The sequence below is a fragment of the Cervus canadensis genome, chromosome 28 (genome assembly GCF_019320065.1).
Source record: "Cervus canadensis isolate Bull #8, Minnesota chromosome 28, ASM1932006v1, whole genome shotgun sequence".
Lineage (NCBI taxonomy): Eukaryota > Metazoa > Chordata > Mammalia > Artiodactyla > Cervidae > Cervus > Cervus canadensis.
The window spans coordinates 2,722,067-2,738,816 of NC_057413.1; the positions used below are offsets into that span (position 1 = coordinate 2,722,067).

General features: G+C 54.0%; 1 protein-coding gene across 2 annotated transcripts; it reads left to right on the forward strand.

The window, feature by feature from the left end:
- The first annotated feature begins 2,466 nt into the window (after positions 1-2,466).
- On the forward strand, positions 2,467-12,530 carry PPP1R3G (protein phosphatase 1 regulatory subunit 3G). 2 transcript variants are annotated; one of them, XM_043450197.1, is made up of 2 exons: positions 2,467-5,209; positions 12,123-12,530. In XM_043450197.1, the coding sequence occupies exon 1, from the start codon at positions 3,061-3,063 to the stop codon at positions 4,114-4,116; it is 1,056 nt and encodes a 351-aa protein (XP_043306132.1). In that variant the 5' UTR covers positions 2,467-3,060; the 3' UTR covers positions 4,117-5,209; positions 12,123-12,530. The 2 variants fall into 2 exon arrangements, 1 of the variants encoding a protein (XP_043306132.1); XR_006266080.1 differs by lacking the exon at positions 2,467-5,209 and adding an exon at positions 11,893-12,005.
- The last annotated feature ends 4,220 nt before the right edge of the window (positions 12,531-16,750 follow it).

Sequence of the window (16,750 nt, forward strand, 5' to 3'; positions counted from 1 at the left end):
TCACCCCACACGAGGCCTGGTTCGCTGTTTACTGTCCTGACTTCACAGGGCAGCGAGCATCGATCCCCGAGGAACGCAAACTTGGGAGTACAACAGTCTGCTCCCGGGAGGAAGACGCACCTCAAACCACCCGTGGTGTCTCCCCAGGTCACGCGCAGCACGTCGTGTGGGCTCCGTTCTCCGGCGCAGCCGCCGTTTCCAGAACTGCGCGTGACGTCTACACCGCCTGTCTCCAGAGTTTGGGCCCCACGTTATACAATCTCATTGGAAATGGGATGTTGGGACTGAGAGTGGGGGATGGGAGGGTAGGGGAGAGAACTATCAATTAGACACAGTCCCTGCTCTGCAAGCAGAGATGTGCTAATTGGACATAAAACTTGGAAACAAGTCAGAACCAGCCAGGGCAGGACCTGGTAAGAGGCCATCCCAGGGAAGCAGGCAATGATGCTGTGGGTTTGCAGAAGTGAACTCCCAATGCAGGGGGCCCAGGTTAGACCCCCTTGGTCTAACACATGCCACAACGCAAGATCCCATGCACCACAACGGAGACCAGGTGCAGCTAAACAAATGAATAAAAATGCCTTCCTGTTAGGACGCTGGTCTACAAGCGGCAGAAAGCTCCACCACGCTAACTGAACCAGAAGGTTGCATGTCACTCCACGTGGGAGGTGGTCCACAAGCTCCTTGGTTCTCAGTGACAGTGGGGTCATGCCACCCACAGCTGGGGTGTCTGCGAACCGGGGTGCAATTCCTGGGGCTGCTATCAACATTTGGAGGGTGGGCCTCCAGGAAGTGAAAGCCCTTAGCTTGCAGCAGACGGTCGCAACAAAGAACTGTCGCACTCAGAATGCCAGCAGCCTTCACTAGAAACATCCCCTTAGCAGCTGGAGCACATGATGGCCTACAGGGCCCTGCGTTTCCCACGCGCGGGACTGCACCACCGCTGACCGTGGCAAGGTGGCTGGGACATCGGCGTCCATCTCCTCTGGGGAGGAAGGACACTGCCCTGGGATGCTGCCTCTCAGACGTCCACCTCACATCCTACATCGCTCACTCCTGAGCCCGTCTGGACAGGGAGGGGGTTCCTCCTGGATGAGACTGGTGCTGTTCTGGAGGGGAGAGGGGTTGGCCTCCCCAGGAGGGGCCGTGTGGAGGAGAGGTGAGACAGGAACACAGGGGCCCGGTGTTGGGCAGCCAGGCCCAGGCCGCTACAGAGGTCAGAGGCTGCCTTAAGGATCCTGGAAGGGGACCCAGCCTGTGGCCACTCTTGCAGGCGCCCCCCTGCCAATGTGGCTGAAACCTTCCTTCCAGCGGCCCTCCTGTTAACCCCACTCCCCTCCCTCACCGAGGCTCCCTGGACACCCTGATGGGGTCGGAGCCACCTTCTTAGCATCTGCCACAGGGGCTGACTCTATATCTTCTCCCTTGACTTTCTGGTTAACTGTGGTCTCCTCCCAATAACAGAGCATCCCACGTTCCCACCAAAGAGTGGGACAGGACAGCTGGACCAGCCCACAGGCCCTGACAGCCAGGCCTCCTTCAGTTCCCCCTTCCTCTTGTCCCACCCTGGGGGGGTGGGTCAGGGGAGGGGGAGGGTGGGGTGGGGAGGTGGGGGAAGGGTTTGGGGTGGGGGGCGGGGCACCTGATGAAGCAGGAGCCCAGGAGGGTCTCCACAGCCTCAAAGTCTCCCAGAAGTCCTATCTGATCTTTAAGATAGTTTGTAGATTTTGTATTTCACTCCCTAGCATGTCAGCGTTTGGGGGTGCTGGTGGTTTAGTTGCTAAGTGTCCGACTCTTGTGATCCATGGACTGTAGCCCACCACACTCCTCTGTCCATGGGATTCTCCAGGCAAGAATACTGGAGTGGGTTGCCATTTCCTTCTCCAGGGGATCTTCCCGACCCAGGGATCAAACCCAAGTCTCCTGCATTGCAGGCAGATGATTTACCAACTGAGCTATGAGGGAAGCCCTATGTCAGCGTCTAGGTAAATGTGAAAACAATCTTCCCCAAATCTTATCTTTGTACCAACAGGTGTGTCTGGGGCCTCTTTTAAGTCCCTAGTTTGAGAGACAATCAAGGCCTCCACGCTGGCGTGGGAGGCCATGAAGGAGCCTCCGCATGTTCCTGCGAGAAATACTTCGGGGCCCCACCCCGGGCCTACAGCCTGAACCCCTAGGGTGGGGCCCAGTCCTGAGCTGGCACACCCCGGCCAGGTGACAGGGACGCGAGCGATGCTTGAGAAACTCCGACCTACAGGCTGCTAAAGTTAGCCTTAAAAAGGAAACAAAGTGAAACCAACGAGAAGAGGCTCTGGTCTTCTCAGCAGCCCCCCTCCCCGGGTTCGCACCCCTCGGAAGGCCGGGACGCGCGTCACTACCCTGGTCCCCCTGCTCCGGGCCGAGTGCGGAGGGCGGGGAGAGGGGCGGGGCGGGACGTGCGCCCGGGCCCCGCGCGAATGGCCTCCGGAGGCGCTCGGAAGCGGCCCCCGCCCGGCCCCCGGCCCCGCGCAGTCTCCCGCCCGGACCGGGTCCGGGTCCACCCGGCGCCCGTGGGGAGATCGCGCCGGGCCGGGCCATCTTCCGAGCGCCTGGAACTTGGGGAGGAAGGAGGAGCCGATCCGCGAGGCCCGCCGCCGCCCAGCTGCCCCGCCCGCTAGTTTTCCGCAGTTTGGCGCCTCCTCGGCGGGTGCGACGGCGCACGGGAGACCGCGCCGCGACCCTCGGGAGGGTGGATCTGTTCGGACCCAAGGGGCCGACCTCGCGGTCAGAAGGACGACCGAGCTGAGCGCGGACTCATTCCGGAGCTCGGGGGACAGGACTGGAGGAGTCCTGGGACCCCGCCCGCCTGGACTCCGCGCCCCCGGGCCCGCCCCCGCCGCGGGCCGGCTCCAGCCCGTGCGGTCGCGCCCGCCCCGCGCCCTCCTCCCACCCCGCCCCGGGCAGCGCCCCCGAGCTTCCAGACTGGAACTGCCTTCTCCTCCTGGACCGAGGCGGGCGCTGCGCTCTCTGCACCTCCCCAGGCGTCAAGTGTCCGGAGGACAGGTCCCGGGCCAGGGCGTCATGGAGCCCCGGGGGGTGCGGCTAAGTGCGGAGGTACCGGGATCTGCGCCCCCGGAAAAGCCCCGGGCAGCTGGGGAGCCGCCCGCCGCGGGACGGCCCCGCACGGAGGGCGGCGTGGATGGCGGCTGCGGGGCGGCGGCCCCGGGCCCCGACGCCGAGCGCGGGTCCTCGCAGGAGCCGGCCATCCCCCGGGAGCAGGAGGCGCGGCTGGAGAGCCGCCGCCGCGCGCGCTCCTTCTCGCTGCCCGCTGACCCGATCCTGCAGGCGGCTCAGTTCCTGCAGCAGCGCCAGCCGCCTGCCCCGGGCGCGGAGGGCGGCGAGGCGGCCGAGGACGCGCCGCTCGGTCCGGGCGACTGCTGCGCCAAGTGCAAGAAGCGGGTGCAGTTCGCGGACGCGCTGGGGCTGAGCCTGGCCCGCGTGAAGCACTTCAGCGAGGCCGAGGAGCCGCAGGTGCCGCCCGCCGTGTTCTCACGCCTGCGCAGCTTCCCGGCGCGCGCCGAGGACCTGGAGCGGCTCCCGGGCCTGCTGGCCGCGGTGGTGGCCGCGCCCCCCCGCGCGCCGCCGCCGCCCCGGCTGCAGCCCCTCTTCGAGCTGCCCGGGCCGAGCGCCGCTGCCGCGCGCCTGCGGAGACAGCGCGTGTGCCTGGAGCGCGTGCAGTGCGCGGCGCCCGGCGGCGCGGAGGTGACCGGCTCGGGCCGGGTGCTGGGCTGCCCCGGGCCGCGCGTCGTGGCCGTGCGCTACACCTTCACCGAGTGGCGCTCCTTCCTGGACGTGCTGGCCGAGCTGCGGCCCGAGCCCGGGAAGCCTCTGCCGCCGGACGCGCCGGCGGGGGAGCCCGGGGACGCCGAGGAGCAGGAGGAGCCCGGCGCCGAGCGCTTCCACTTCGCGCTGTCCCTGCCCCCGGGCCTGCTGCCCAAGGAAGGGGAGGACGCGGACGCGCCGGGGCTCGCAGTCCACTTCGCCATCTGCTACCGCTGCGCCCAGGGCGAGTACTGGGATAACAACGCGGGGGCCAACTACACGCTGCGCTCGGGGCGCCCGGCCGTCGCGCTCTGAGCCCGCGGGGCCGGGCCGACGGCGCGCGGGGCCCAGGTAGCCGGGCATCGTCGCCCCGGGGAGAGGGAGGACCTCACTGCAAGTTCGTTGGCACCCAGACAGGTCCTGCCAGCAAGCACGGAGCCCGGGCCAAGCGCCCTGCCTTCCCTGCCGCTTTGGCCTTTGGAATTCTCGCCCCGCATCGAATGGGAAGAAATCCTCAAGATTCCGAACAGTGACTTTCTCCACGGGGAAAAAAAAAAAAAAAGACTCCTGAGCGAGGCTGCAAACCCTTGGGATTTGTTTTTAGCTGTGGACGCCCCCTCAGCTCTCATGGAGAGGTGGAAGGATCGTGCCGAGGGCCGGCGTGGATAGCGGGTCAGTGGGAGCCTTTGCGTCGCTGCCGTTTCTCTTAATTGAGATCTGCGAAATATTTGCGCTCGCACACGGATATCCTGTTGAAAATTTAAGGCCACGTGCATGTCTGCTACTTGATATTTAAGCTCTTGGCAGTTTGGGAGGCCTTGGCAGTTGGGCCATCTTCAGTGGATGCTGCTGCACTTTAAAATCATCAAAGCACAGTATTTTCAGATTTCCCTTGTCCCATCTCTCCTCTCTGATATGGAAAGGGCCTAGATTTTCCACAGTGGGCTAGAGTGTTCTTAAAAATGTTTTGTAGAAGTCGTTCTTTCCCCAGGCAGCACAAGATCCGTGGTGAGTTGAAACACCAGAGTGCTCTTCCGGCCTCGGCTATGAGCTGGTCTCTGGCCTCCAGCCCTTTTGTGCGGGCAAAGCACACGGTCGCTGTTGGACTTCTGGACCCTCAGCAGTCAGAGAATCTGGACTCTCAGTGGCTGGACTCCATGGCAGGAGATGAGGGAGGGAAAGGGCTTTCTGTGCCTCCTGGAGCCACAGTGGGGGGTGGTGACTTGAGGATGAAGCCTGCCCACCCAGAAGATCCTGCTCTGAACCCACTGGCACCATGCACAGGCTACGACTGTGGCCCCAGTTTGGTTGGCTGATGGCCGTGGATGTCAGGATAAGGTGGCCAGGCACGACCAGGGCTGGTGAGCCTCCTGAGGACTTGACTTCTTCAGACCTCCGTCATCCCTTGGTAACCTGTCTTTCTTTGGCTTTCACGTGTTCGGGCACATGGCTAGTATAGTCAGCTCCATTTTGCAATGCTAATCTTCAGGGAGCGGTGGTTTCAGTGCTGCTCTCTAAGAACCAGGGTAGGCAACCTACAGCCCACGGGCCAGATGCAGCCTGAAGGCATTCATGTAGCTGAGAGCTAAGAATGCCTGTTACGTTTTTAAATAGTTGGAAGAATTCAAAAGAATACTATTTTTGTGACACATAAGAAGTGTACAAAATTCAAATTTCAGGGCCTGTCAGTACAGGTTTGTAGGAACACAGCCATGCACATTTACGTACATGTTATCCATGATCACTTTCCTGCTACAAGTGCAGAGCTGAGGAGGTGCAGCAGAGACCACATGGCAAACCCTGAAATATTTACTGTCTGGGCCTTTATAAAGTCTGCTCTAGAGAAGTAGTGTTTTTTTTAAACTATATGTTGAGACTTATACTTAAAGCAGTTAAACTTTTAGTAAAAATTTGTTACTTGACATAAACCTCCTTTGGGTAAAGGTAAAACTGGTTGCATTCCTCTTGGTAATCTTGGTTGATTACAATAAACACTCAGACACCAAATGTACAATTATTCCTTTACTGGGGAGGGGAATCCATCTGCTGCTTCTAAGAAATAGCAGAGGGACTTCCCTGGTGGCCCAGTGGTTAAGAATGTAGGGAATGAGGGTTCGACCCCTGGCTGAGGAACCAAGATCCCCTATGCTGCAGGGAAAAGAAAAAAGAAAAAAAGAAATAATAGAAGGTCAAGACAGCTGCACTGTGGCACCCCTCGGAATTAACATCAAGCTACAAAAAGCTGCCAGATATTTCCATGCCTTAAAATGGGATGTCTCAAGCTATAGAAATATTTAGTTTGAACTCTGGTTTGTAAAATATCCTTTTTGACTATGGCAGTGTTTGCCAAAGGTAACTGATCATGGAAAAAATTTAAATACTGATTTATGAGTAGAAAGCCATCAGAAGTTAATGAATTACAATTTATAGTTGGAGTAAAGCAGACTAAAAAAAAATGGTCATGTGGATGACCTAATGTGCTCATAAAAAAACTTTTTAATGATAAAGTGGCCCAGACGGAAAGAAACCGCCTGCAATGCAGGAGACCCAGGTTCCACCCCTGCTTGGGAATTTCTTCTGGAGAAAGTGAAAGTCGCTCAGTTGTGTCTGACTCTTTGCGACCCCAAGGACTGTACAGTCCATGGAATTCTCCAGGCTACAATACTGGAGTGGGCAGCCTTTCCCTTCTCCAGGGGAATCTTCCCAACCCAGGGATCAAACCCAGGTCTCCCTCATTGCAGGCAGATTCTTTACCAGCTGAGCCACAAGGGAAGCCCAAGAATACTGGAGTGGGTAGTCTATCCCTTCTCCAGGGGATCTTCCCAACCCAGGAATCGAACTGGGGTCTCCTACGTTGCAGGCGGATTCTTTACCAACTGAGCTATCAGGGAAGCCCTCTCCTTTGGGAACCCACTCCAGTGTTCTTGCCTGGAGAATCCCACGGAGAGCAGAGCCTGGCGGCCTACAGTCTATGGGGCAGCAAAGAGTTGGACACAACTGAGTGACTAACACTTTCACTTTCAAGCAACTATTAGAACTACATAATTTTTATGCTACTAAATACAAATGCAACCAAGCGTTTTTATTCACTGTCTGATATTGGGTCTGGCCCATCACTTCCTTTTTGAAAGTGCGTTTACTGCATAATAATAACACCTAGATAAATACATTTTCTATTTTTCTTATGAATACATTTTAGTTGAAAAGTATTGATAGTGTAAATAGCCTATGATACAGTTTGAAATAATAGTTCATATGGCAGCAATGCATTACTTTGGATTGTTTTAGATTATTAAATTAATTATTAAAATTAAATTAGGAGCACAATATTATGATCAAAATAGAGACCCTCTTGTCCTGTATCTTTTAAAATAGTAACCCATTAAATCTAGAATAAAATACATGAGAAATGAATTTTTAAGAGGCCATGTACAGCAAAAATTTTATTCCTATAAAAACCATTACTGATTTTCAAAATTATATTTTGGAATTCAAACAATTTTAAGATGACTTGTTTCATAATATAAAAACTTCAAACTGTTCTGTTTGGGAACTGTTTGTGCTGAGAGTTATATTTGGTAAAGTATAACTGTTAGGAAAGAAAACCTGGATTTGCTCTCCCGTCAGTCTTGGAGGTTAGCTCTTCTAAGGCTCAGGTTACAAAGACCTGTAAAATATGGTGAACAGCCCAGACTTTCTGCATGTGGTTATAGCCCTTCAAAGCTCTAGAACTAGCAATCTTCTAAATGTCAACCTTACTTTTATAAAGTGCCAACTTTTCACTGTAGATTGATAGCAAACGCTTTGCAAAGAAATGTTAGGACGTTAAAATAGCTCTTTTTTGGTTTGTTTTTGAAAAGTCTCAAAGGAAGGGGCAGTACTGATGGGCGTGAGGAAGTGTTTAAGAGTGTACTTCCCAAATCGAACGAACACACACATTTATCCCCAAAGCTAAACTCTCACAGTGCAGCTGTGACATTTTTGCCATAATATTTATCACAACCTGTTAAGTGAGGGTCACTCTGCTTGAGAATGTCATAACTTCAACATCTCACCCAGCTCTAGTGATCAAAAACTAGAAGCTGCTCAGCTCAGCCGAGGACCCTGACTTTTACCAGAGGGACTCGAGTTTCTTCGGTTTGGGCAAGGTGGGGCCCACGGGTCAGGGGACGTTGCGTGAAGTGTGTGTCCCAGTCCAGAGCATCAGAGCAGTGCTTGGAAATGCAGCCATCTGTGCGGACAACCCTGATAACCCCCGGGTTTATGAAGCAAGGTGACCGAGATCTAACTGAGGATCCCAGCCGAGCCCTGGGGACACCAGGCAGCTCTGTGCGGGCGGCAGGACCGTGGCCCGGGAGCCGTCCTGCAGCAGCGGGCGGTGGGCAGTGGTCATCCAGAATCCGGCTGCAGGGCCTGGGGAAGCTTCTCCTGAAACACAGGTGTGCTGTGTGTTCCCACCTGGCCACGGCCCCACCTGCTGTGCCCCTCCTGCCCTGACCGGGGGGAGGCCTTCCCAGGCGATGCTGTGGGTTTGAGCCACGCAGAGCCTGCTGCTCGTTTGATTTTTGGAGGTTTATTTTGGACTCCCGCTGTGTCACTGTAGGAGTTTCCCATCTTTCTGCTCTGGCCCAGCGGCGTTTATGTATTTTAGCATGCTCGGTTTTCTCATCCCCCCACTCAGTCGCTTGTTTCTCAGGAGCGTGTGGCTTGGAGCCATGTAGGGTGTTGTGACCATTGCCGTGTGTACGTTGTCAGGAGTGCAAGGAACAGCCTTTGGGAAGAAACGGGAGGTTTGCTCTTGTGCAACATCACGGTACTGGTGTGCGCCTTTGGCTCTCATCGCGGGACACGGGTTTGTAGGTTAAAAGGGGGCACCGTGCATGCTGTAGCTTGGCAGGCGGCCCTGACAAACAGCGGGCTGTCTGCAGTCCAGCTCTGCCCGGCCAGCCCCCGTGACGCCAGGCCTGGACTGTCTGCCAGCATGGGGGGGGTGGGTTGCTTTGCGCAGTCATAGTGGCAAGGGGCTGAGCGGAAACTGGGCCCAGCCCAGTGGCCCCCCTTTTCCTCCTGCAGGGCCATCCTGGCCTTACTGCCAGCAAGTGGGCCGGTGCCTGAAGCCCCTCCTGGGGAGGCCGGCCCTGCTTCTCCTCGGCATTGGTGATGGATGGACACACTCCACCAGGTGACCTTCTGTGTCTCCATGTCCTCCCTTCTGCTGATGAGTGGACTGTCAGGACGCAGCCCTTTGTGGTCCTTTAAGCCTCCCAGGCTGGCGGCTGGACAGCTAAACACTGTAACTTTAGGCTCATTAGGACCGAAAGCCCTTTGAATCTTTTTGATGTAGTATTTGCATCCTGTAGAGTTAGTTCTTTGGCTTCGCCCTCTGTGAACAAACACATTTTTGGTAAAGAAAGAAATGACTCACCTTTGGGTTTTGGGGAGACATCTGAGATGGCAAGGATCAAGGACTCGCTGTGAAGGGGTGATAGTGAGACGTACCTGGTGGAACTAATAGAAGAGCGGAAGTCTGTGAAGTCAGGAGTTCAGAGCCATTTCAACCCGGAAATCCTTCGATACACACACATCTCTGGTAAAGCAAAGATGCTGTAGAGACACTTCCAGACATTTTGGAGAAATCAGACTTGTGTAATTACGCATCCCATTGGTATTATTGGCACTGCTCGGGTTCTCTGAAATCTGTTAACTCAAGTCATTGCCCAAGGAGAACCGGCAGCCTCCCAATGTGTCCAGAAATGGGAAACTCGGTCTGAAACTCCGAACGCAGTCTAGGTTGACAGCAGGTGTTTGGTGAACTGCGCTTGAAACATTTAACCTCCAGGTCGAAGAATTCCCGAGCACGTCCTGCAGAAGGCCTTTCTGTAAACAGCTACACGTGTTCTGTAGAACACCCACTCGAGCATGTGAGAAGGTTACGGTGGTGGGAAATCATGGTCTTTAAAGGGCCCGCCTGGCAGGGCTCGACGGTGTTTGTAGGTACAATGCCTCCCGGGACGGCTCTGGGAGAACTCCTGACATCAGGAGGCTGTTCGGATGCAGCTGAAACGGCGTTTTTTACACCCAAAGTGGGAGAAACAGGTCTCTCGTAGGAAGTTACGTTTTGTCTGATTTTTACATTACATAAAAAGAAATGTGCATTTACATTCAGAACCACTTTAAATGGCTTAGAGAATTCCATTTGTGTGTCCTTTTCAGCCTGGTTAAGGAGAATATGTTCTTTTGGAAAAAAACAAAAACAGCCCTCATTTAGATCTGTGATTCCGCTGCTTATTTTCCCATCCCCAAACGTCTGAACCAGAGGTGCTTCTGTTATGGCATTTGAAGCGCTGCTGTTTGTTTTAAAGTCATTTTTCATGACTTTCTGGGGACTTCCCTGGTGGCCCAGTTGCTCAGACTCTATGTTCCCAATGCAGGGAGCTGGGGTTCAATCCCTGGCCGGGGAACTAGATCTCACGGGCCACGACTGAAGATCCTGAGTCTCTCAGCTAAGACGTGGCCAAATCCAAAAATAAATATCTTAGAAAATTCATTTCAGTTCAGTCACTCAGTCGTGTCTGACTCTTTGCGACCCCATGAATCGCAGCATGCCAAGCCTCCCTGTCCATCACAAACTCCCGGAGTTTACTCAAACTCATGTCCATTAAGTCGGTGATGCCATCCAGCCATTTCATCCTCTGTCGTCCCCTTCTCCTCCTGCCCCCAATCCCTCCCAGCATCACGGTCTTTTTCAGTGAGTCAAATCTTCGCATGAGATTTGGCCAAAGAAGATTAACAACAACGAAAAAATGGAATTTCCGTACTGATGCGACTGCCCTGAAAGACTAGTTTTTCTGGCCAAGGAAACACCTTCAGAATGGGCTGTGAGGTCTTGGCTTCTGAGGCTGGGGGCTGCCCGGCCCTGTGTGACCTGCCAACCTGGAGCCAGGAGCCGGTGCCAGGGAGAGGACGCGTGATGTGGGGCCTGGGCCTCCCCGCCCTGAGACCCCGGCCTGGGCAGGGTGGGCTGCAGGCTGCCATGAAGACCAGGGCAGGGCCCTTGGGGCCCTGACCCGACAGCATGCAGGTGGCTCAGGAGACCCCCAGGGATGAGTTTGTTAAGCCAAGGGTTTCTAAAGCCATCGGCGCCATTCTCTGTAGGACAGACACCCGTGACCCGTTACCTGTACGTGACCTTGGAGGCTGGAGATGGGCCGGCAGCAGGTCCCAGCTTCAGCGGAGGGGCTCCCTTGTGTGAGCGATGGTCTGGCTTCAGCCCGGTGTGGCTGAGTCCACGGCCACTGCAATATCACCAAACACCCACATCGTTCCTCCAGGGTCTGGAAATGCAACGCAGCTCACCCCGGGGTGTCTGGAAGCCCTGGGCTCTCAAGGGAGGCTGCTTCGGACAGCTTTGGGTCACACAGGGGTGGGGGCAGGTCTCAGGGCCCAAGACGACCATGACTGGGGTTGGGGGTGGGCGTGGGGGCACATGGAGCCTGCTCTCCGAAGCCAGAACTGTGGGGCCTGAGTGTTCCTTGTCGGCCACCCTCCCAGACAGGATATGTTTGTGTTTATATGTTAATGTTTGTGAGGAATTCTGCACAGTTCCTTCTAATGATGTGAGAGAAAGTAACCTCATTAACCTTCGTTTTGACATTTGCCTGAGAAATATGCCCGGTGGAATGTCTGGCTTGAATAACAGGTTTCTGTCAACGTGATTCTGATACTGTTTACTTAAACTCAGAACTACTGTAGTCTGAACCCAGCCCCTGTGTTTCTCCTCGATTTTTAAAAGGATGATTATATCTTTGTGGTTTGAAAATGTCGTTTCAGTTCTAAGGAATTTGTAGGAAGTCTTCTGTGGGCTGCTCTGCTGTTATGGTGATATTTCTGTATGTGCTACACTTAAAAAAAGTGCTGAACCCAAAGTCCTAATTTGAATAAAGAATGTGAAGTGATTTGGGACCTTGAAAGCCGTCACTGAGTCTGGGAACGTATTCGGGGCTCACCACTGCGGCGGGGGGCTCTGGACTTAGTGGGTCGGGGCCGTGGATGCTGTGGACATCCTGCGATACACACGCGGCCCCCAGCGCAGGGGCCCTGAGACCTCAGCGCGAGGCCAGAGAAACTGAGTCAGTAGTAGCGTCCGAGCATCGATTTCTGGGTTCTGCCAATGAGCCAAGGTTGCAGGAGATCCTGTCGCTGGGGTAAGTTATGAGAAGTGAACCCGGGAATCCTCTGCTTTTTCTGCAAATACTTGTGAGTTTCAAATCATTTCAGATAAAAAGTTAATAACAATGCTAAACTTTTTTTTTTTTTTAAAGAAAGAAAACCTGGTCCTGAGCAGCGTGTGAAGCGTTGCCAGGCGCGGTGCTAGCAGAGAAGCGCGCTGGGCTGCCCGCAGGGGCCTGACGTGGGAACGACACACCCGCCCCAAGTGAGCCTGGCCGGCCGTGGACACAGCTCGGCCTCGATGTCCCTGCGCTTCCAAACACGTCCCTTTCCTACAGAGCATGAGTTTTCACATCTGCCGGGCAGGGGCCTTATTCTTGCCTAACTACATGGTTTCGAGCTTTAAGGGAGGCTCTCTGCGGCGTGCCAAGCACACACTATTTAAAAAGGACTTTTTTTGGCCACTCTGCCTGTGGGATCTTAGTTCCCCGACCAGGGATCGATCCCACGCCCCCTGCAGTGGAAGCGCGGAGTCTAGTCAGTAAGTCAGTCGTGTCTGACTCTTTGCGACCCCATGGACTGTAGCCCCCAGGCTCCTCTGTCCATGGGATTCTCCAGGTAACAACACTGGAGCGGGTTGCCATTTCCTGCTCCAGGGGATCTTCCCGACCGAGGCATCGAACCTGGGTCTCTTATGTCTCCTGCGTTGGCAGGTGGGTTCTTTGCCACTGAGCCCCCTGGGAAGCCCAGGAAGCTGCTGAAGAGCCAGGACTTCCTGCTCCGTCTCCGCTCCCACTCACGGGGTGCCTGCCTTCCCGATACGCGCTCCACCTCCCGAGCCGAGTCTTCACCCGCCCTGGGATATTCCAGCCCCAGGATCTCTCTGGGTTCCCTCTGCCTGGCCTGTTCTCTTGCTTGTGTGCCCAGGCCAGCACCGGCTGGTTTTCTGATTGTCCTCCAGGTGTTTAGCGGGGCTCCCCAGCCATGAAGCCGGACTCTCGGGGGCGTGCCTCCACCCCAAACTGACCCCCTGCCGAGAACACTCAGCTTTCTTTTGAACCGTGTGCCTGCTGCGGAGACGTGCAAGGGGACAGTTACTGCCGGTGAGCAAGAGGCAGACTTCCCCTTTCTTTTCAACTGGGCTTAAACTCTGCTTGAGGAATCGCAGAAGCAGTAGCAGAGGCCAGGGAGAAAAAGGGCTCAGTTTAGAAGCAGCTGGAAACACACTTGTTGGCTGAGACTCTGAACTGCTGGCTGGCGAGGAATCCGAGGGGCCACGGGCCTGCTCCATGAGCTCTCTGTGCATTTGCAGGCGGCCAGCTGGCTTCACTGCCCAGCCCATCCCAAATCCACATTCTCGTGGGCCTCGGGCTGGGCCGAGTGGCCCCAAACAGCACCCAAGTTCCACACGAAGCTGGGGACGGATGCTGGCGATTTCTTGCTGATTGTGCCAGAAACTAGCACTCAGGGAATTCCTGGTCCAGCGGCTGGGACTCGGTGTTCTCACTGCCAGGGCGCGGGTTCAGCCCTGGCTGGGGAACTAAGACGCTGCAAGCCACAAGGTGGGGCCAAAGGAAAAGTGAAACGAGACGAGCATGCAGATGGTCTGGAGGATGGTTTCTTTCCTTTTGATTTAACTGGATTTGCAGACTGTTAGACCTGGAAAGATCATTAGGGGTCTGGTCAGCCCTGGGACCCTGCAACATGAAGGTGATGTTCATGAGCTGAAGATTAAATTAGACCCCGGTCTTCAGCTGTCTGCCTCAGTGGCTGGATTTTTTTCCACCATCTGCATTCTTCCCACCACTCCATATTCCTGTCTTCCAATTTTTTTTAAAGAAATGTTTTATTTATTTTTGCAGTCTGGGTTATTGATACATCATTTCTCCTCTCTGAACAAGCTTCTGTCTGTAGAGTCCCAAAAGGAAGTGAAAGGCTGTGTTTTTAGAAGTAAAAATCCATGCTAAAATCTGGCAAGTTAATAATCCTAAATATGCTCCGTGGTTGAAGTGTGAGTGGAAGATGAGATTCTCAGCGTTAATATTGGAGTCCTCGATCGTATATCCTACATGGGCTTCATAAATCACACAGGTGCACCTAAATGGAAAGTATTCCTTCTATGGAATAGCAAATTCATTTTTCTAAGACCCTGTACAAATCTAAAAAAAAGAAAGTCACTTGAAACTAACATAACATTTTAAGTCCACTGCACTTCAATAAATAAATTTTTTAAATAAAAAAAATTACTCCTTTAAAAACTTAGAACCAGTTATGTTCTTATTAAACTGTCTCTGTATTCAACACAGATGTCCTCAACCTGAATTTACTAACTAACTGAAGGGAAGTTCTACTGAAATATTTTCACAGTGTTTAACTGACATTTAGAAGGGGCTCCCTGTAACTTTCTGGTTGATGAGAGGAAAAGGTTTCTAACTTCCTAGGAAAGCTCATCACTTTAGAAGGAAAAGGACGTGGGTCGTTCATAGGAAGCCGTTTTCCGGCTGAGCCATGGCCCCGGAAGTCCAGCTCCTCCGGGAGCGGCCGCCTGCACGTGGATGCCTGGCCCGGCCTCGGGTGAGCGCCGGGCCGCTGGGTCAGAGAGAAGTGCAGTTCCGGCTCCACTCGTGTCAACCGTCGCTTGTGGTCTAATTCCAGGACAAGAAGACACCAGCTTTGAATGCTGTCGGTGATGCTGTCAGCCGTCCTCCCAGATTCACCTCCGGGGGGCTCTGCTCCGGGTTCGCTCCTGAGGGTCTTTGGACTTAAAGCTTCGCCCTTGAGCATCTGAGTCAGAGCATCTGTCTCACTCCCCAAGTGGATCTCGACAGGAGAAGCCATTTTCATCAACGTTTCCCTGCAGGACTAATAAGGGCTGCAGGCAGACTGAGAGGGAAGATCCTCTTTGTTCTCAGGGGTGAGGTGAGCCCTGCCCACAGACTCAGGGCAAACGGTCAGAGAAAAAGCCTGCTTTCCTTACCAAAGTCGAGTTTGCTCCAGATTCTCTTGTAACAAAGAGACGCACCCCTGGGATCCGCAGAGCGCACGTCCTCGTGGACTGCTCCCTTGGTCCCTAGGGCTGAGCACCAGCGAGGGACCCACCTTTGTCCGCTGACAAGGGGAGGGAGGGGAGGGGAGGGGAGGGGCTCTGGAGGTTTCCTTAATGGAGTGATGTCAGAGCTGACATCCCTTGGCCAACACCCTGGTCCCATGCAGTTGTTTCGGAGCGACCACACCCCTGCCTGGGCAGAGGGGAACGGGCCCGGAGCCACACACCCAGGCTGAGACGCTGCCCCGGGACAGCCACCTGGGGGCGGGGGGAGGTTTGCCTCCCACCACGGTCACCATCTGCTGAGTGATGCTCTCACACCGGGGCCCTGAGACGGACAAGGATCTGGGTTCACAGCGGGAACAGACCCGGGACAGGGCAGGGGCGGGTCTCGGGCACACGCAGGCCAGAGCATCCTGGGGCCGTCAGTTATCACCAGACGCCGTGAACGCACGTTGGGACACTTGAACGCAGTGTCCCAGCCATCCACAGACGAGGCGGGCAGACACGGCCTTCACCGGGGCGTGAGGACGCCCGCGACTGTGAGAATTAAAGTGACGCGGGGAGCGGCGTGTGCAGCGGCCCGTCAGCGACAGTCACCACTACGTTAGGACCTGCGGCTCTTTATACGAGCCTGTTGTAAACCCAAACACGTGAGTAATAAAGTCACTCAGTGCTGCTGATGGAGGGGGGTGATCAGCAAGAAACCACCCGGTGTCAGGGTCCCTCATAAACTTCCCCAGGTTAGTAATTCCTTCTTTTCCTGTTTTGAACTGGTGTGTTTTCAAGGATAAATGCACATGAATATCGTTTCTACCTGTAACATACTCAAAGGGCAGAGTTTCCTGAACTGGCTAAACATTAAAAAGTCCAGGAGAAATTTAAAATTTATAAATCATTGTTGGTGATTTGATCTATGGTTCCTCTGATTTAGAAAAGGCAGAGGAACCAGAGATCAAATTGTCAACATCTCCCGGATTATAGAAAAAGCAAGGGAATTCCAAAAAACCATCTACTTCTGCTTCATTGACTACACCAAAGCCTTTGACTGTGTGGATCACAACAAACTGGAAAATTCTTACAGAGATGGGAATACCAGACCACCTTACCTGTCTCCTGAGAAGCATGTATACAGGACAAGAAGAAACAGAACTGGACATGGAACAACAGACTGGTTCTAAATCAGGAAGCAGTACGTCAAGGCTGTATATTGTCTCCCTGCTTATTTAACTTATGTGCAGAGTCCATCAAGAGAAATGCAGGCTGGATGAGGCACAAGCTGGAATCAAGATTGCCGGGAGAAATATCAATAATCTCAGATATGCAGATGACACCACACTTATGGCAGAAAGCAAAGAGGAACTAAAGAGCCTCTTGATGAAAGTGAAAGAGGAGGGTGAAAAAGTTGGCTTAAAACTCAACATTCAAAAAACTAAGATCATGGCATCCAGCCTCATCACCTCATGGCAAATAGATGGGGAAACAGTGGAAACAGTGACAGACTATTTTCTTGGGCTCCAAAATCACTGCAGATGGTTACTGAAGCCATGAAGTTAAAAGACGATTACTCCTTGGGAGAAAAGCTATGACCAACCTAGACAGCATATTAAAAAGCAGACACATTACTTCGTGGACAAAGGTCAGTCCAGTCAAAGCTATGGTTTTTCCAGTAGTCATGTATGGATGTGAGAGCTGGACCATAAAGAAAGCTGAATGCCAAAGAATTGATGCTTT